The 19,533-nt window shown below is 43.9% G+C and overlaps 2 protein-coding genes across 8 annotated transcripts in view; both read left to right on the top strand.

Annotated features, from left to right (window-relative positions):
* The window catches only part of DDC (dopa decarboxylase), a 77,289-nt gene extending 64,284 nt beyond the window's left edge, over window positions 1-13,005 (top strand). For 4 of the 6 annotated variants that reach the window (XM_048312583.1, XM_048312564.1, XM_048312574.1 and 1 more), the window contains 2 exons: window positions 519-620; window positions 4,185-8,175. In XM_048312583.1, the coding sequence (XP_048168540.1) occupies window positions 519-620; window positions 4,185-4,400 (318 nt within the window). In that variant the 3' untranslated portion in view covers window positions 4,401-8,175. Of the gene's footprint in view, window positions 1-518; window positions 621-4,184; window positions 8,176-12,941 lie in introns of those variants that run through there. The other 2 variants (XM_048312602.1, XM_048312593.1) reach the window with 2 other exon arrangements.
* On the top strand, window positions 4,347-15,635 carry FIGNL1 (fidgetin like 1). 2 transcript variants are annotated; one of them, XM_048312542.1, is made up of 2 exons: window positions 4,347-4,426; window positions 12,942-15,635. In XM_048312542.1, exon 2 carries the CDS (start codon window positions 12,950-12,952, stop codon window positions 15,017-15,019), a length of 2,070 nt encoding a protein of 689 aa, XP_048168499.1. In that variant the 5' UTR covers window positions 4,347-4,426; window positions 12,942-12,949; the 3' UTR covers window positions 15,020-15,635. The 2 variants fall into 2 exon arrangements, with proteins under 2 accessions (XP_048168499.1, XP_048168490.1); XM_048312533.1 differs by lacking the exon at window positions 4,347-4,426 and adding an exon at window positions 10,321-10,362.
* Window positions 15,636-19,533: the final 3,898 nt, after the last annotated feature.

Raw genomic sequence — 19,533 nt, 5'->3', positions numbered from 1 at the left:
TGAGCACCCAGGTCAGAATAGTGAGCAAGTTCTCCCTTTCTTCACAGATTTCTCATATTAAGTGAGCTATTCTAAAAAAAAGTGTATCTTTCCAGCTTAATTTGCACTGAAACTGTGACCCTTTTTTCCCTGCATATCTGTCCATTTCCCCCTTTCCCTCTAATGACTTCTGGACTCTTCAGCCATTCCCAGCCAAAACTAGCAGTGGCATAAAAACTAAAGGAGAATTACCTAAAATTATTTACTCTTAATGTGGTATCATATCAAATTGTGCTGAAGTGTCTCAAGAAGTAGACCAGTACTGCCTTTGACAGACTGAGATACTAAGACAGCAATGGCTCCATATGGTCTCTGGAAGTCATAAACAGGATGGAAGTTAACACAAACAGATGGCAATATGTGAATATTATCACACATCAGCAGAAGGAACAGAGCAAAGGAATGGCAAATCATTCAGCACACCTTTTCTCTTGGTGAATCCAATGTATACAATATAGATACTCTCATTCTCTTCTCAGCATGTCAGGCTGTCGCATCAGTTTGAACGCTTAGTCCTTCAGGATGAAAGGTTTGAGATCTGTGCTGAGGTTGTCTTGGGACTGGTCTGTTTCCGGCTGAAGGTAAGGCAGCTAAGATCTCCTATTTCTGCTCTCATGGTTTCTAGCAACACCGTAACCTGCAACTGAATACAGTCTTTGTAGTTAATATACTTGATTATTTTTTAAGGAAACTAAAGGGAGTTCGTTTAGAACAAAGCAGATGAAAGAGAAAAGCTTAAGACAATCTTGTTAAAACTGAATCAAATGCTTAAGAGAAATTAAAGCATATTAAGGCATGGAAATATATAGTCAAGGCAAACAAATGTTGTAACCTGTCATCAAAATGACTGGTACATTCTATGCATGATGAGCTTTGATAAAGATGATTGTTTCAGTATATTTCCCTAGACTTCTGTGTATGATGAGTGCATATTACCTGTCTCTTGTCAAGTTAATTTCTTATGTGAATTTATTTTTCAATTTTATTAAAAAAATTACTGTCACAGATGAAAATTAGAGCACTAAACACTTTTTTATTGTTTTCTTTAAAGACTGCTTTTTTATCTATAAAATTCTGTGGTCAAACTGGGAAAATTGAAGCAAGATATGTTTAAACAGGTTATATGGGAGGCCAGATTCCCTGCTGCCCTTGGCTGTGGTCTGCTTTTTATTGCTGAACATGATCCTTTTGCCCTGTTTGGCCTTTTATTCCCCAAAATCTCTCAAAGTGCCAAGTTCATTGATGTAGAGACCTTGCCCAACAGAAACTAGAAAATACATTCTGCACTTGGAGCATAAAATCTGCAGTAGTTGGGAGAGCTCATTTGTTTTAATCAGACATTGAAAAGGGATCAGTGTCTTAGTTTAGGTAATGAACTCATTTTTTAGAGTAACTTTCAGCTAAAGCCTCTGTAAAGGACTGGATTGTGACACTGAATCTGACCACCAAGCAACAATAATAATAACTAGCACTAGTGTTTTCTAGTTATGATACTTATTTCTAGTTCACGATACCTAAATGAGCTTTTAGCTTTTCTGAAGGCTTCCAAGCACATCTTTTCTCCTTCTGGATAGTGTGTTATTATTAATTTTTAACAAATTCTTTTCCCAATCATTCAGTTGCCCCAGTTACCTGAGTTTGATGCAACTGGCTGAAGAAGCTAACAATTAAATACTAAAGTAAAGGTGAATTCATCTGGAATAGGAAAATGGTTTTTTTATAATTTATATTGTTTAAAATAAAATTGAAAAAGACCCTGTGTCTAGGGGATCTGACAGATTACAGAATGTAGAGTTTTTTCAGTAAGTGGAAACACAAATATAATGCCTTTCCTAAAAAGAACTTTTAAAAGATATTGAGGGATAGATTCTTTGGCTTTTATTGCTCAATAACAAAATGTTGGTTGCAGTCTGCTCTCTCACATGGAACTAGCAAACACTAGTTTTGCAGATCCAAAGGCAGCTGTTAGTCAGTGCTCTACATTTACTTTGAAGGAACAGTTCTGGTGAAATAGAGCATAGCAACACAGGAATTGTCACTTTTGATCAGACCAGTAGCTCATCCTCATCTGTTCTCCTGTCCCTCATGATTCAGAGGAAGAAATCTCATCTAAAGGGGAAGACAATTTTACAATAGGAGGTAAATATTGGACCTTTAGCTAAGAAACCTTTGGACAAGTTGTAGGATGAAGGCTTGATTCCACTGAAAAAACAGTGTAGAAAGAGCAGTGTTTTCATTTCTTGCCTACCTGATCCAAAAAGAGAAAAAGAAAACTAGCAAGCTTTCAAATTAAGAGATTTATAGGTATTTTAACAGCTTTATTTGCTTTTTATATCACTCCTTCAAAAATCTTTCTGTCATTTTTATAATTCATATTAAAATACATCTTAGAAGCAGGGTATTTGTAACTTTTATGTAGTTACAGTAGGACCAAGGATCAGGGGCCTTGAACAATATAATGCTGCACAGCTGTAAAAGTATGACTTTTTTTTTTCTTCCTTCCTTTGTGCTTGAGAAGCCCTTTTTTATTGTTTTGCTTAGCTGTAACTTTTAATTTTTTGCCTTTCACACTGTTGAGCAAATGGACTAATTACCTATGACTTTCATATTATAATTATTTCATCAAATATGTTATGCCAAAGGGTTAGTTTTAGGCCTCCTTGTCATGACTGCAGATGAATACAAGTCAAGCTAGTAATTTCTCCAAGGGGGTGTGAATGCTGTCTTATTGAAGCTCACAGACTCAATCAAAGCTGGCTTCTCAAAGCTCTGGGAGAGGATTAGTCACTACCAACTTCAATTTGACGTGACACCCGAGTGTCACAGCAGCCCTAAGGTGGAGCTGTGAGAGTAGAACAGAAGAAAGCTAAATGAATCTTTCTCCTTCCTCCCCTCACCCCTGCCAACTTAACATCATATACCTGCTTGCATTGCCTGAAAGCCAGTGCTGTGCATTTGATATTAAAGGCAAGGATTGTCATTTTAATAAGGCATTACCTTTGATAAGAAAGCAGGACATCATTGTCAGTGACTGACCAGGAATAGGTGGGGACTTGCAAAACACCAAAGCTGGCCCATTTTCTTAGGAGCAGTTCAGTTGCATAAATATCTCCTAGAAGAGTAAGGCTAAGCCATGAATTTCAGGACATCACACAAAATTCCTGACAACTTGTGCTAAGACAGAACAAGGTTTTGACTTGGGTTCAACTCTAATTCTTAATACGATCTAAAAACTTGAGAATGATACATTTATCCTTGCTGCCAATGGGAAACTGTCGGCCTTATGCTTTGGTTTTGTATGGAAAAGGCTAAGCAGGAAAGTCACAACTGCCCAGATTTGAGAGAAGGTGTTTTCTGATCAAGAAGTTTTCAAGAAGACCAATGCTGCCCCAGTAACACAACTGCTGCAGAACAGACGGATTTGGCCATTTGTGACTCTTTTTCCACAGTCCGTGCTCAGTAAGGGGACACTGCAGTAAAAGTGCAGATGCTCCCAGAATCTCTTGCAATTGTGTGTTACCACCAGTGTAATAGAGAGAGTAAAGGATGCACAATAGCTGAGATTCTTCCTCTGATGGATTCTGTGGTGGACAATTCTTATAGAACTTGAGGCAGATACTTTTTTAGGGTGTTGACTAATAACATGAAACCTACTTATGCCAGGGATACATTACCTTAAAAATTTTTTAATTAAGGGTAAGATTTCACATTCAAAAGACTCTCTCACAGCAGCCATGCTTAAGTGAAGACTGGAAGGTTTGTTTTAGGAAAGTTAGTACAGTTCACTGCAAAGCTTCCTCCCATGTTTGTTTGATTAGATCCAAGAAGAGTGTAATAACATGGATACAATAATGAATGCTTTTAACATAGCTCATGATCTTAGGTCACAAAAGGGCAGCTATCACAAATGCCCCAGTGTGAACACTGCTCCTAAAGCCAAGATAATCCATATATCTCTTTGTGGCTCAAAACTTCTCTCTTACATCATCATCTTTTTGATATCCTTTGACAGCAAAGGACTGAGAGATGAGAAAATGGTTGCTTGTTACTGGTGCTACTTGGGCTTGGCTGCTTGGTGGGATTTACATTTTCCAGGCTTGTTTCTGAAATTCATTGTCATATCCATTGAATTACAATGATTTCAGGGCTCAAATGAACTAAATGAGGCACTTCTTCAAAGCATAAATGATGCCAAGAAGATCCATCTGGTCCCGTGCCACCTGAGAGAGAAGTTTGTGCTACGTTTTGCTATTTGTTCCCGCACAGTGGAATCCACCCATGTCAAGTTTGCCTGGCAGCACATCTCACAGCTGGCAACTGATCTTCTGAAAACATGGGAGCAAAACCACCACCAGCAGTAACAGCAATGAAGTTAAGTGGAGATGAGGTAATTAACTGGCTTTCTCTGTGTTGCCAAGTTTTATTTTAGGTGCAGGTGGGAAAGTCAAACTATGAAGGAAAAAAATACAAAACCTGTTGTTATATAGCCCAGCTGCAGTAGCAAAATCCTTGCCAGCAAGTTGTGTTGTAACCTTAGTCATTCCTTCTCTGTACTGTAGTTTCATCCTGCTTGTTTCCAGATGCACATAGACAAGGAGACTTGAGCTGTCATTTCTTACCAGTTTGTAGCCAAGAGCATTTGTTCAACCAAGCAATGGAAATGGAAGGGTTGGTGCTCCCTCTGTTGTCCCCATTCACCTCTAGCATACCCCCTCCTTTCCTCACAGATGAAACTGAGAGGTGTTTTAGCCAATTAATTTAACATTACTATGAGTGCAGAAAGAATCCAAGTTGGGGAAGTTCAGTAACCTGTTCAGGTTTAAATATGTTAATATGTTATATTAATATCTGAATAGGCATGCACAAATGTAGCTGCCAGGATTTGGGGCACTATCATGTCACGACACACTTGCTGCAGTAATTTTGTAAATGAACAAAGGACAAAGGACTTCAAGACTTCCTTCACTGAATAGCCAGACCCAGGGGAATGAGAACTGACTGATTACTAATAATTCTTCTGGCAGTTTCTCTACTTTCCCCTAAATGGTTTGCTTGTAAAACACTCATTTTGTCCAATACCAGCAAATAGGTTATGCTGGCTATTGGTTTCCAGATTGATCATTCATAATGAGGTCCCTGAAAAGCTCCTCCTGAAGAGTCTCGTCAAAAGCCATGTGCTACCCGGTATTCTATATTTTTAATCAAGTTATTATCAGCAGTGATTACTTGAAAATAGTCTGTAAGATACGTTCTGTGAAACTGACTTGTGATTTGTTTTTATGGCTACCATTTTGATTACTTCATTGTGTAATAAATCTTTGACAAAATGTGCTAAGGAATATGATGTCTAAAATGTTAAGTTTCTCAAATTAGCTAACAAATGAGTAAACAAGTGACAATTAAAATAGAAAGTAAGAGAACTAACCCCCAAAATCTGCTGTGGTTCCTCCATCAGTGGTTTTCTTCCATTAACAGTGATGAATGGAACATGAAAATACTGGAAAACCTCTTTCAGAGAAAGTCAAATCGTATGTATTTGACACAAACCATTGATATGTCATCCTGTCGAAGGTGGGCACAGTAAAGAGCTAAAATGAAAGTTAGAGGTCAAAGTCAGAACCTTATCAATTCAAGAAGTACTTTTGCCATTTTAAAAGCAAATTCCAGACAGTTGTTTCTGTGTCAATAAGAACAACATAAATAGCTGCTCCAAGAAAAATAATATGTAGGATTAATTCCTACATTTGTATTTCAATCTTCCTTTTAATGCTCATATTATCTTCTAAAGCCTCTTGAGCAACTTGCACAATTATTCATCTTTCTTCCTTCATCCCTTTCAAATATACTTCCTATGGTTGGGAAGTTGCAAGTAGACCAGGGAACATGGATCAGGACAGTTAATTTGGCACATGGTCTGCTTCTACCTCTGTCTTTCCAGAAGACCTTAACAAATTTGAATGTGGACCAGGTAGATTTTTCTGGTGATTCCTAATCTCTCACTTCTGGGGTGCAAACTGGGAAGGATTACTATTTCCTTAAGGAACTGATTTCCCTGGTAACAGATGAAGAAAGGGATGACCAATGATTTTAGTAAAACACAGTAATATTTGAGCAGGTGACTGACACAAGACACTATTGTCAGTTGCAGAAATTTTGATAGCATCATTCTCTTTAGCAGAACCAATATGAAATCTAGCTTTTCTGTGGTAGCACAATGCAATAGACTGGTAGACTGAAGAGACTGAAAAATGCTGGCAAATTGTTCCCTTTCTCTGTTATCATTTTTTTTAAAACAACATTATTCAGATCTCATGACCTGGAAAACAATGTTCATCCGTAACACATATCTTCCACACTGATACAATTTTACAACTTTTACATTATGAAAATTCTAGAATCTTGGAGCCAGAGAAGAATTACACCTTCTCTGTGAGAGAGACCAGTATTTTGTATGTGAAATATATAAGCAGGTCTGTCTGGGGAAAAAAAAAAAAAGGGAGAGAGATCAGATTTGGATCAAAGCTATCACAGAGTAAATCCAAGGTAATTCCACTGAAATGAAATGGAGTTGCTTTGGGCTTAGGTGACTATAATTGAAATTAAAAAATCTGACTAATAAGTATTGGAAAAGAAAGGCGTAAGTTAAGGCACCACTAAACTGAACATAAGAAGATTCTGCTGGAAATCTGCTCCATGGAAACCAGAACACAGACAAATGATGTCCACCTGTGTGAGCCTCAAACTGCTGGAAAACTGGGATGCAGGAAGGATGCACATCCAAACCCAGAAGAGGTGAAATGTCCCCAACAGCCCAGAATTAGACATAGATCCCTTTAGACATTTGTGGGAAAATATTGCCAAAACTGACATTCAATTAAACCTTTTTCAGTATCTGGATATCAGTTTTAGAAGTGGCTGTTGTTCAGATAGCAAAACTCCTCTTGGCGAAGAATTTAAGATAAAGGCTAATTTAAAATATAGATGGAGTAAAACTTAATTTTTGTTTTCTTTTTTAAAGAAGTGATGTAAGTGAATCTTCTAATAAACAGCAGTGATGAGACCCATGGAATTACATTTCCCCATGGCTAGTCCAGTACAGAAACCTGAAGTTCACAGTTCTGGTTTTTTGGAAATTCTCAGATGATTCGAATATGTAACTAGTGAAGGCCTTCACAGTATTGAGTCTCTCATACCCTCTTTTCCCCATGTGATAATTCCTTCCTAGACTATTAACAAAAAAGGAAATCTGGGCTATGTAATCAACTCAAGAACAAGCACTGAAAGGAGCATTTCGAAAGAAGAACATAACTGGTGTTTCTGTTCTGTAGCTTTGCAATGTATCTGTAAGTGAGAAACACTGCATTTATTAATAGTTAATATGTTAACCTGGATTTATTGTGCCTTGTGTGCAAAAGCTAATACAGTCTGTGCCGATGAATACTGTTTGATATTAAAAATAATTACAGAATCCCAGAACTGTACTTTAGTAGAATATCCACATCTCAAGGAAGACTGTGGCTATTAGAGAAGGAGGGAAAACACCTGACTTTTCAGGAACCTAAATTTATTTTTTTTTAAACTAGCAGAGTACAGTACTTACATTCTTAATGACAGATTATAAATATATTTTATTGCTGATGGCAAAATATTGAAAATATATGTATTTATGAAAGTATTGGTAATATATTATACTCTGAACTCCATTATAATTATTAAATTTCCAATTTGTTCTTGCCTTTACATACAAAATTCTGCTCATGGCCATTTTGTTGTTGTTGTTGTGTTGTTGTCACCATATGTGATGAGTAGCACTCACATTGAAGTTGCCTTACACCAGCAGTCTAAACCGTGAGAGGTATAAACCTGAATTACTCAAAGACAGCAGCAAATGTGAAATAAAACTGAGAATCCTGAAAACTAGGGTGGTTGGTGTTGGGATAGTTAAATAACTGTCAATGGATAATATCTACATAGCATATGTAAAGTTTGTATGTTCTAAATGGAAAAATAATCAGAAATTCAATGCTCTAATTATAATTTGTGAGCTGTCGACTCCCTTTAAAATCTGTATCCAAAACCTACTGAAGAGACATACAGGTTTTAACTGGCAATATTAATAAATGGAAACAAAACTAAGACTATTGTCTCTTTCTACTTAACTAAGCTCTTCCCAACTCATTCATGCCAGATGCACGGTAAGAGGTCCAACTTCCCCACTCATATCAAGTCAGTGCCCTGATTTTCAGCACCGGGGACTTTTTTTCAATGTGTCCTTCAAATTACTTTGCAAATGGGAGTTTGCAAATTTTCCTGTAGGAAGTTTCCTTCTCAGCAACAGGAGTCTGAAAAATACCTGGCCATACCCAGGGCCAATGCTGACCCTTCTGCCAAGTTCTGCACAGTCCTGCAGCTGGATCTGCCACTGGAGCCAGCTGCCCAGCTTCGGCTTTGGTTTGCAGCTCCGGTGCCATCAGGTAGGACAGGGAAGGGGCCCATGGCATGAGCCCTGCCTGGCTGCAGCCTGTGTCCCCAAGGCTCCTTTGCTCCCTACCCCTGTGCAACCCCAGGGAAATCGGGCAAGCATGCCTTGGGAAAAATTTGATGGCAGCAGAGTCACAAACTATATAAATGTTAGCCCAGCTGGGCCTGAGATGATAGCCTGCATACCAGCACAGACAGTTTAATGTAATATGCTGTCTGTGCTAATGGTATAACAAGCCTGATGCGTAACAAAAACCTGACAGTAACTGCAGGAAAGGTTCCTCACGGGAAATGTTCACCCACACAGAAGTGTCTGTGTTAATATCAGAAGTGTAACTGCAGCTTAGAGTGCTAATTTGCATCTAGGTTGGTGCACTAATTTGAACGTGGGCTGGTGTCATACAGCTGAGGACTCCACCACCACATTCAGTTCATGGGATACATCCACCATCTTTTGCCCTGTAAAACAGTATGTTATTCATCTTGTCAGAGCGGTTCTCCCAAAAAGGCCTGTCCAGCAGCTGTTGTTTTCAGGAGTGTTAAGACAGCATCCCCTTCTGACACTGCCGTGGTGGCCCCACAGCCGCTGCCACAGGGGCAGAGATGAAACAGGTGGCCATGGTGGTCAAGTGCTTGTGTGCATAAGGGCCAGATACCCATCACTGGCTGCGAAGTCACCACCAGGAGAGCCGGGCTTTGTGCTTGGGCGATCATTCATGGAACTTGCCTCCTGTGGAGCCCGTCCTGCGCGGACGGCTGTTGCCAAGGACAGAGCCCAGGACGCCACTGGCCTGGCTGCCTGTGAGCAGAGCAAAGGGCATCCAGAGGGGCTTCTGGGTGAGAGGAGAGGAACAAACAGTGGGTAGCTGGGGGATGTTGATGGGAGGTGGCTGCCCTGCCATTCTGGGCTGCCAGACTCGAGTTTGACACAGGAAGAGCCACAGCAATTCTGCTCCTTCAGCCGCCGAACTGAAGGTAAAGGCTTCGTCTGCCTCACAAACTGCACATCTCCACGTTTCCATTTCCTACCGCTACTGAAAATGGCCTGGATAGGCAATGAGCACGGCAGAACCCCTTACACTCTCCAGCCTCTCCATTCTCGGCTGCTCTGACCTTCAGCTGAGGAGCCAAGCCTTTATAAGGAAAGTTATTCCGAAGCTTGTGAGCAGGGCTGGCAAGGCGCGGGAGCACCAGCACCAGGGAAGCGCCCGGGGCCGTCGGCTGGGTATTCGGCGGGGAACCCTGGAGGGAGCCGGGAAGGAGCCGGCAGGGAGCCGGCACGGAGCCGGGAAGGAGCCGGGAAGGAGGCGGGAAGGAGCCGGGAAGGAGCCGGGAAGGAGGCGGGAAGGAGGCGGGAAGGAGGCGGGAAGGAGGCGGGAAGGAGCCGGGAAGCAGGCGGGAAGGAGCCGGGAAGGAGCCGGGAAGGGGGCGGGAAGGAGCCGGGAAGGAGGCGGGAAGGAGGCGGGAAGGAGCCGGGAAGGAGCCGGGAAGGAGGCGGCAGGGCCGGAGGCACGCGCCGATCCGCGGAAGGCACGCGCGCGCCACGCCACGAGCTGCGGGTGGCGCGGGCCGGCCCCGCCTCCCAAGGCACGGACCCCGCGCCCATTGGACGGCGCGCGCCTCAGGCACAGCCAATAGGGAGCGCCCGTCCTGCCGCGCGCCGTCCCTCCCAGCGCCGCGGGTGACGTCAGCGCAGCGAGCCCGTCCCTCCCCCACTCGGGCCGCCCTCCCGGCCTCTGATTGGCTGCGCCTCCCGAGCCTTGCTATCCGATTGGCGGGCGGGGCGGGGCGGGGCCGGCTGCGGAGCGGGCGCGCGCGGTTCGCAGAAGCGGCGGCGGCCCGGTGGGTGCGGGGAGCGGGGAGCGGGAAGCGGGAGCGGGAGCGGCACGGCCGGGACTGGGGGGAGGGGAGAGGGAAGGGAGGGAAGAAAGGAGGGAGCGAGCGAGCGAGCGAGCTGCGGGACCTCCTCGGGGCTCTGGTCTCCGCTTCCCGGGGCCGTGAGAGGGGACCCGCCCGTCGCTCCTGAGCTGAGGGGCCGTGGCTGCCGGCTGGGTAGGGGCGGCGAGGGCTCAGCCGTGCCCGGGCAGCTCCCCGGCTGGATTCCTGGCCTGAGGGCAGTGAATGGGCGGGTGTGCTCGCGTACTTGCCCGTGGTTCCGTGGCTCGCAGGCAGGCGTGCCCTGTTGCTGGTGTGTGAAGGCAGCGGCACCAGCAGCAGCTCCCGCCCGCTCCGCACCTCTGTGCCAGAGATCCATTGGTGCCAGTGCCTGGATACGCCCCAGCTTCGGGCATGCACACGAAGTAGGGTATCCTCGTCTGGGAACAGTTCTGAACAGTTCTGCCTGAACGTGTGTGCATGTGGCTCTCTTGGAGAGAAGTTGTAAGGCTATGAGGACAGTTAATAGGTATTAGAATAGGGGGAGGTAATGTGATGCTAGACGATGCTTAAGATGTATATAAATAACTAAAGGGAGGGTGTCAAGAGGATGGAGCCAGGCTCTTGTTGGTGGTGCCGAGCAATAGGACAAGAGGCAGTGGGCAGAAACTGAGGCACAGGAAGTTGCACCTGAATACAAGGAAGAACTTCTTCACTGTGCAGGTGACCGAGCACTGGAACAGGTTTCCTAGAGGTTGTGGGGTCTCCCTGACTGGAGATACTCAAGAACCATCTGGACACAATCCTGTGCCATGTGCTGTGGGATGACCGTGCTTGAGCAGGGAGGCTGGACCAGATGACCACTGTGGTGCCTTCCAACCTGACCCATTTTGTGATTCTGTGAATAATCAAACTAAACAAATTTCAAACTGGTTACCACTGTTCACTTGTTATGACCTTCTCTCAGTGCTATGAAGGGGACCATTGAATCCTTAAGGAAGTGGTGGTGAACTTGAGATTTTGTGTTCTGAATGACCGAAGTATTTCTTCGGAGCAAATACCTGCTATTAAACTTTTCCTGAACTTAAGCTTTTATGTCGCTTAAGATATTTTTGGTTCAACAGTTACAAAAAAGTTATGTGCACAGTGATAGCTGTTTAGAGAAAAGAAGTAAAAAGCTGCAGCCTTTCTCTGTTCACCTGTCACTCAGCTATGGAGGGGTTATGATGTGAGTTTGTATCAGATTCTCTAGGTGCGAGTTAGACTTCTCACGGTGCAAAAGTTGGCAGTAACTTTTTAGAGAGAAAGCCTTGCTTTTGTGGTTTTGTTTTGTTTGTTTGAATTGGATTTGCTTGTAGAGGTGCCAGATTTGCAGGTAAAATGTATTTTGACTTTTCTAAACAGCTCTACAAATTTGGGCTGTAGTAAAAAAAAATATTCAAACCAAAATGATTTACGTCCTTGTTATTCATCATGTGTGTAACCATATAATCATATGAGCAATAATCACATTGTGCCCTCTGTTGTCTAATGCTGATGCCAGACTTTTTGCCAATAATTAGAGAGGACACCCCCAAATACCCTTCAGTTCTGTCTCCCCAGCCTTGTATGGACATTTCACCTGTACCTCCATCTGCATTCCTACATAGTCCGTACCTGATCCAGGAGATTGCAACTTGATTCATACTCTATTGGAAAGGGTGCAGAATATATGGACATGAAACTTTACAGAGAAAGAAAATACATCATGAACATGAGCGAATCATTTCAAGTCAAACAAAATACTCCTGAGCCAAATGTTATCCTTCCTATTTCTTAAAAAAACCCCAACACTAAAGGAGTTTAAATTCTGCTTTTTAAACATGCAAGAGCTTTTTTTCTCTAAAGTGTAAAATGGGGGCTTTTTAGAGCCTTCTAAATGGAATAAATAGTTTTGAACATTTGCTAGTAGTCTGTTACTATTTTATTAATCTGAAAGATTGCTACATTCAGGATTATTCATTCCATTTTTATCTCCCCTCGGAGAGTCTGCATACAATTTTACTTATTGGCTTGTTTCATTTTTATTACCATCACTGCAATAAATGAAATCATTCTGACAGTGGTGTATCCTCTGTCCCCCGTTACATTGTGCCGTAGTCTGTCAAATAAGAGTGAAAGCACTGGTGATTTCATTTAACAAGGCCAAGTTTTACTTGGCCATCTGTTACCATTCTTTGCAGTTCACTTACCTCCCCAGGAGACCTCTGGTTAGAAGCAAACTCTCTCTTTTTTTTTCCCCCCCACTTTTTTCTTCTTTTCTTTCTTTGAACAAGGAAGAAAAGAGAACCTCAGTCTAAATGCTTTTGCACCACAAAGCTGGTTGCTTTTTGAAAACAGTAAAGTGTCCAGACTGGCTAAGTAGCTTTCAAGACCTCCTGCTCTGTTTCTCTCAGTTAAAATAATGTAGGTTTTCCCATGTAAGTATTTAGGAAAGGGGGGAAGCAGACCGTGCAAATGGTGTGAGATGGCATTTTGTAACTGCAGGTATTTTCTGTCTGTTCCAGTGTCAGTGATGGAGGCCCCCACCCCCAGCGCAGTGCACCTGAGTGACTGGCAGCAAAGTTACTTTGCTGTCACCTCTGGCACCTGCACACCCAGGCAGAAGGCAGATGGATACCGTGCCAAGATCCTGCGCATTCAGTATGCATGGGCAAACTCCGAGATCTCCCAGGTCTGTGCTGCCAACCTGTTTAAGAAGTACGCAGAGAAATACTCTGCGATTATTGACTCTGGCAACGCAGAGACTGGCTTGAATAACTATGCAGAAAACATTTTGACTTTGGCAAAATGTCAGCAAAGTGACAGTGACAAGTGGCAATCTGCCTTGACAACAGATAATGTATTTGAGTTAAAGTGTGTGCAAGAGAGGATGCAGGCTGGCAAATTTTTCCAGAGCTCTCAGATGGCACCAACAGATGCCTATGTGCGAGCTGATAAAGGGGTCAGTGCCTCCCCTGCTCCAGCTCTTCCTAAACTTGATGTCTTCGGCAGTACCAGGGAGACTGAGCTCAGTGCTGGCTCAGCAAAATGTGCAAGTCAGGGACCAGATCTTCTTGAGCATCCCTCATCTTCAAAGTCCCTTCAAAGCAGTGTGCCTCCTGTGACCAAAACTTCAGACACGCTTCCTGCCGCTTCAGCCTCCTTAAGCAAACAGGTTCATCCAGGTTTCCAGGCAACTCCGCTCTTTGGAAGTAAAGAAGCCACTAATAGTAGTTCTTTGAAAATGTCAGGTAACTATTGTGGCGCACAAAATTTGTCTCTTTTCAACCAGTCAGCTGTACCTGCCTGGTCTGCAAATTCTGGGAAAAGAAAAGCATTCTATGGTCTGGCTGATGAAGGCAGCACAGCTGTTCCTAGCCTTGCTCCATGTCAGGCTTCCCTTTCTACAGAAACCAGTGGTTTTTCAGGGCAAAGAAACAGAAATGAAGAGAGCAGTGCTCCTGGGTTTAAAACTGCAAAGGAACAGCTGTGGGTGGATCAGCAAAAGAAATCTCAAAACCAGCGTGCACCAGTCTCATCATATGGAGGTGTGAAAAAATCCCTGGGTGCAGGCAGGTCTCGGGGTCCGTTCGGCAAGTTTGTGCCTCCGGTTCCGAAACAAGATGGAAGTGAAAATGGAGGAGCACAGTGTAAACCTCATGTAGGGGTATCAACAGGTCCATCGCTGCCTGTGGATGAACGGCTGAAAAACATTGAACCAAAGATGGTTGAACTCATCATGCATGAGATCATGGATCATGGGCCTCCGGTCAGCTGGGATGACATTGCTGGAGTTGAGTTTGCCAAAGCTACGATAAAAGAAATAGTGGTGTGGCCCATGCTGAGGCCAGACATCTTCACCGGCCTGCGTGGTCCTCCCAAAGGAATTCTTCTCTTTGGCCCCCCTGGGACTGGCAAGACCCTCATAGGCAAGTGCATTGCATGCCAGTCTGGAGCAACGTTTTTTAGCATCAGTGCCTCCTCTCTGACTTCCAAATGGGTGGGTGAGGGGGAGAAGATGGTCCGTGCGCTGTTCGCTGTGGCGCGGTGTCAGCAGCCAGCAGTGATTTTCATCGATGAGATCGATTCCCTGTTGTCCCAGCGTGGAGAGGGGGAGCATGAGTCGTCAAGGAGAATAAAAACTGAATTTCTGGTGCAGTTAGATGGGGCAACAACCTCCTCTGAAGATCGTATCCTCGTGGTTGGAGCAACAAATCGACCCCAGGAAATTGATGAAGCTGCCCGAAGGAGACTGGTGAAGAGACTGTACATCCCTCTCCCAGAAGCCTCTGCCAGGAAGCAGATTGTCACCCGGCTGATGGCAAAGGAGCGCTGCTCTCTAAATGAAGAGGAAATCGAACTCATAGTCCAGAAATCCGATGGGTTTTCTGGGGCAGACATGACACAGCTCTGTCGGGAAGCTTCTCTGGGCCCTATCCGCAGTCTGCAGTCCATGGACATTGCAACCATCACGCCGGACCAGGTACGGCCCATCTCTTTCCTGGACTTTGACAGTGCCCTGAGATCGGTGCGGCCCAGCGTGTCCCCCAAAGACCTGGAGCTCTATGAAACCTGGAACCAGACATTTGGCTGTGGTAGATGAGCTGCATCACAGCTGTTTCACAGGAACAGTTGAGGACCTCAGCACTGCCACATGTTAAACCCGTGGCAGTTCAGTGCATCTGCACTTTTTTTTTCTGTCTTGGAATTAAACTTTCTTATGTTATGCAGGCAGATGTCCAGGCTCTGGCTGAGGCTTTGCCAGCTGAAAAGATTATGAGGAGCTGCTGGTCATGATACGAGAAATTGCTGAACAGCAGTGGGAGCAAGAGGCTGATGGAATTTACAGATTGCTGGGAAAGATGGATCAATTTCACTGGTGTTTAAGGGGAAGGTGATCAAACCTCACAAATAATTGAAGGGAATATTTGGGGAATCTTGCAATGTCCACCAAGCTGTATCAGTAAGGGATTCAAGTAATAGCAGAAATACCGATTTTGGGTAGGGATATGGCAAAACTGAGACAGATGGGGAAGAGTAGTTAGAGGCAGTTTGGGAGGAGACAGTAGCAAAGGGAGGAGGGGTGGATGTGGGCTTGTATGGAAAAATGGAAGGGGGGAGAAAAGAGGAAGGTCTCTTGAGCATTGCTGTTGTCTGACAGCCTTGTGACTCATCACTGCAATCTATCCCAGCTTCTCATTAAAAACTTTTTCTGATGATTTTCTGCTTGACCTTGCTTTCTGTGCTGCATCAGCATGTGCGGCTGTGTTTTATTGGGAGGTCTGGACACCTGCAGCTGGAGAAGATGCTGTGGGGCTTTAGGATCGGGGACTAGCCATGGAGTAGCCAGTGTGGCCAACCAGGTGCTGTAGGGATCCAAAACTCAGTGCTAAACTAAAGGCTGGACAAGCTGGCAAGGAGGAAAACCAGCATCTGAAAAGAGCCTTGCCAGTGGCAGGATAAGGGGGCTCAGGGTCTGGGCATGGGCATTTGATGAACTTAAATCCCATGGGAGTGTCTGAAGGCTCTGTGAGTGAGATGTCCTTGTGAAACTGGAGAGTGTGGGGGTTGTGTCTCACGCTTGTGACCTTGGGTCCTGTGAGGCTGGAGCTGAGGGACAGGGTGGGGCTGTGGGTGGATGTGTGGGAGTGCGTTTGTGTGTGTGCGTGCTGGGAAAGACACTGCTCCCTCTCTGTCCTTGTCTCTGTGTGTGTGTGTGGTTTTGTATCCACTGGTTTGGATTAAGGGGCTCAGCCTTGCTCCCTGCTGGACCCCAAGCAGAAACGGCAGCAGCTGCATCCATCAGATTAAGATGGAAGATGCCTTACTCTGAGAGTGCTGGGCTCTAGCGGTCAGGAAGGAGAAATCCCGTGTCTCAACATCTCCTGGGTTCTACTGCTCCTTAAAAAATCCTCATGCAGCAGTGGTAAAATTGCTGGCTAGCTCATATTTGGCATTCATACCTAAGGTATGAAAGAATGCATGACCCTTTATTTACATAACCTGTCCTTGCCCACTGGCTGAACACAGCTGCCCCTGAAAGGAAAATAAGGAAAATAAATGGAAATCTTTCCTTTGGATTCCTTTGTTAGTATGGCAGAGCTGGCTGCTGTGCTGTCTGTGCTTCGTGTTCAGTTTCTCTAAAGAATGTTTTCTCATACTGGGGAAAAAGCAGAGCTTAAAAGCTGCTCTTCCTCAGATTTCTCTGGATGAATGCTGTTTAGCTAGCATTTTTAAAAGACATTTGGAAACTACAGGGCCCAGGAGACCACAGTGAGCCTTGAATTCAGAATAATTTGGAAGGCTTAGAATTTCTTAGATCTCATCCTGATTTAAACAAATGAGTCAGTTTTACTCGTTTTACTCGCTCATGTTTTTAGTAAAGTCCAGTATATATCAGAAATTGTTTTGCAGAGATGTAAAAATTCAGGTATGGGAATTTATCTTCATTTTTGAAATAGTGGGAGTAAAAGAATTAGATTATTTTGTAAGAATAAATGTGTGATGTGGTCCAAAACAACTGACTTTTGTGCCACTTGGGTAAAGATTATGAGATTAAGCCTGCTCGTACAAGTTCAGTATTGGAGAGCTATAAACACATACTAGGTAAGATTTTTTTCTCTCTCCAAACATTTCTTTAAAATCATTGCTCAGGAAAGTGAATGAAACCCCAGAGAATTTTAACTGTTTAGTAAAATCTAAGGGTTGCTCAAGGGTTAATAAATGCCTTACATATGATTAAATAATTGCCTTATTTATGGTGGACTTTACTCTGGTATGCCAAGGGGGCATTCTGTGGTCATCTGTGTATCTGAATAGTCACATTTTGATATAAATGCTCTACAAGGAGGGGCCAGTGAGTGATAAGAGAATAAAGCTCCTCCTCAGGTGGCAAGGACTGGGACAAAAGTTCTGTGCCTCATATTTGTCTCCTGCAAAGTGAAACTTGTCAAAGACATAAAAGTAGAACCACAGCACCAGACAAGGCTGTTCTTCCAATGAGGAAGTATACGCACAGCTTTTTACCGGCTAGGCTCGTAGTTCAATGCCTTAGAAAGCCTCAAGCAGCCTAGAGAGGTAGCACGGGCAATCCAGCATTTCAGTAGCTCTGAAAGCGGCAAAATGGTAGCTGCAAAGCTGACACAACCAGTGGAAGCAAAGAGGGAGAAATATAGTCTTCAGCTTGCCTAATTCCCGCAATTGGAAGCTTTCAAACGGAAACAGAAACACACAGATGTTTGCAGAAGGATTGCAAAGCCAAAGAGGGCGGGCCCCCTCTTGAGCCCTTCTTTTATTCGGAGAAGGGGAAAGGGGAGGACTGGGGGCGGACCCGGGGTGACCGGCCAATCAGACACTGCTAAAGAGTTTGAGTTACATTTGGTTTTGCCCGCGCTTGGAACAAAGGAGTTCAGAACACATGGCAGAGGCAAGTCCTGGCTTGTCTTGGGGAGGGGGAGGGGAAGCTCAGAACAGGCAGCAACATTCCTCCTACTTTTTAGGTTATTCATTACATTAATTACACGAACACGCCTTTTTTTTCTTCGGAAACACATAGAAACAGTGAAAGGGAACATTAGGTAAAGTTTATTCTGTTTTGGTAATGATGCAGGTAACACGACCATCTCTTCAGCCATGCAGCATCCTTTGGGCTTTGCTGCAGAGCTCAGAGCCAGCAGGACTTGCAGTGTCAGCCCAAGATGAGTTTCATAACCCTCTGTAACAGTGCCTCCACACAGTGATTCGACTGCCAGGAACATAATTTCGCAAAATACAGAAAATTGCACAGAAATAGGGCATGATTGTAATTTAAGGGAAATGGTGCAGATAAATCCACTCTAATGGATCTGTTTAGTGTATGCAGAAACCTATGTACTTCATTATTTATTCTTTTTGGCTGGCTGATCTTTGGAAGAAGAAATGCAGGACTCTCCTCTGGTTTTGTGGTTCAGCAGCGTTGGGTGCACAATCTCTCAGTTTCTTTTAAAGCTAAATAATTGCAGTCCTGAAAAAGTAAGGTCTTATTAATAAATGAGGCAATTCAGACTCTCAGTCCATCTTGAATTTGAGTTAGCTAAATTGTCTCAGAGCTGTATTGTATGAAGTCCCTGGGGGGATTTTCATTTACAGAAAACTGTGACAACACAAGTAGGGGAAAAAGCTGATGAGGCAGAAATGATCATCACCTGCTAATGGTAAGTGGATGGAAACCAGACTGGCCTCTTACGGGCATCACTAAGACTGTCCTTTTGACATAAGGCAATTTTCCTTCTAACAGAAATTATGGAACTTCTCACAAGCCAACGTGACATTGGAAAACAACCTACCAAACAAACGAGCATGGGCTGTCCCCTGGGCTGCAGTGCAGGCATCTGCTCTGTGGGTCTGCTGGGCCCAGCCGTGCCCACCCCAGGGAGGGCACCCCTGCAGCCCTCCCCGACTGAAACCTTCACACTTGCGCCCAGCACTGAACAATTCACATAAATGCAGGGCTTAGGGAAGAGGCAGACACAACATTCCCAAAGTCCCAATTTCTTAGCCTAGCTTTTTAATATTTTATTACCATTCGGTATCTTACCTGTAGAAAATCAGTCATGTAAGATGCTGTAGCTATAAGCAGCTGTAGTACTAATAGGTCTCTAGTACTTTTTTTTGTCCCATTAGGTGAGAAACTTCATAGAATCTTGGGTCATAGCTGTGAAGCCAAGATAGCATTATCACAGAGTTCTGGGTCTGGAAAGGACTCTAAGAAGTCCTCAAATTCCCACTTCATGTAAGGTGAATTATTTGTGATGCCTGATGCATGTTTTGCTTGGTTTCTTCTTTAAAAATGTTCAGTACTTATAAAAACCTTGGTCTCTTTTTGGACTTTATTCCCATACCACACTCATGGTCACACTCAGGACTTGATGTATTCAGTAGATGCTGCTATGCAAGCACAGAGTGGTAAATGTTTAGTGTTAGCCATTAATAAAGTGGCTTTCTTGCCTGGATTCTTCTTTAGCAAGATTGAAGGTTATTAAAATTCCGCAGTGCTTCATCTCTGTTACTGTGGTGCAAATGTTCTGTGCCTTATCCTGTCTGTATTGCTCACATCATGGACACAGGGAAAGGTTTAAT

Source organism: Corvus hawaiiensis, chromosome 1 (genome assembly GCF_020740725.1).
Source record: "Corvus hawaiiensis isolate bCorHaw1 chromosome 1, bCorHaw1.pri.cur, whole genome shotgun sequence".
NCBI lineage: Eukaryota > Metazoa > Chordata > Aves > Passeriformes > Corvidae > Corvus > Corvus hawaiiensis.
Note: the sequence above shows the minus strand (reverse complement) of the source record. Positions and strands in the feature narration are given on the sequence as shown.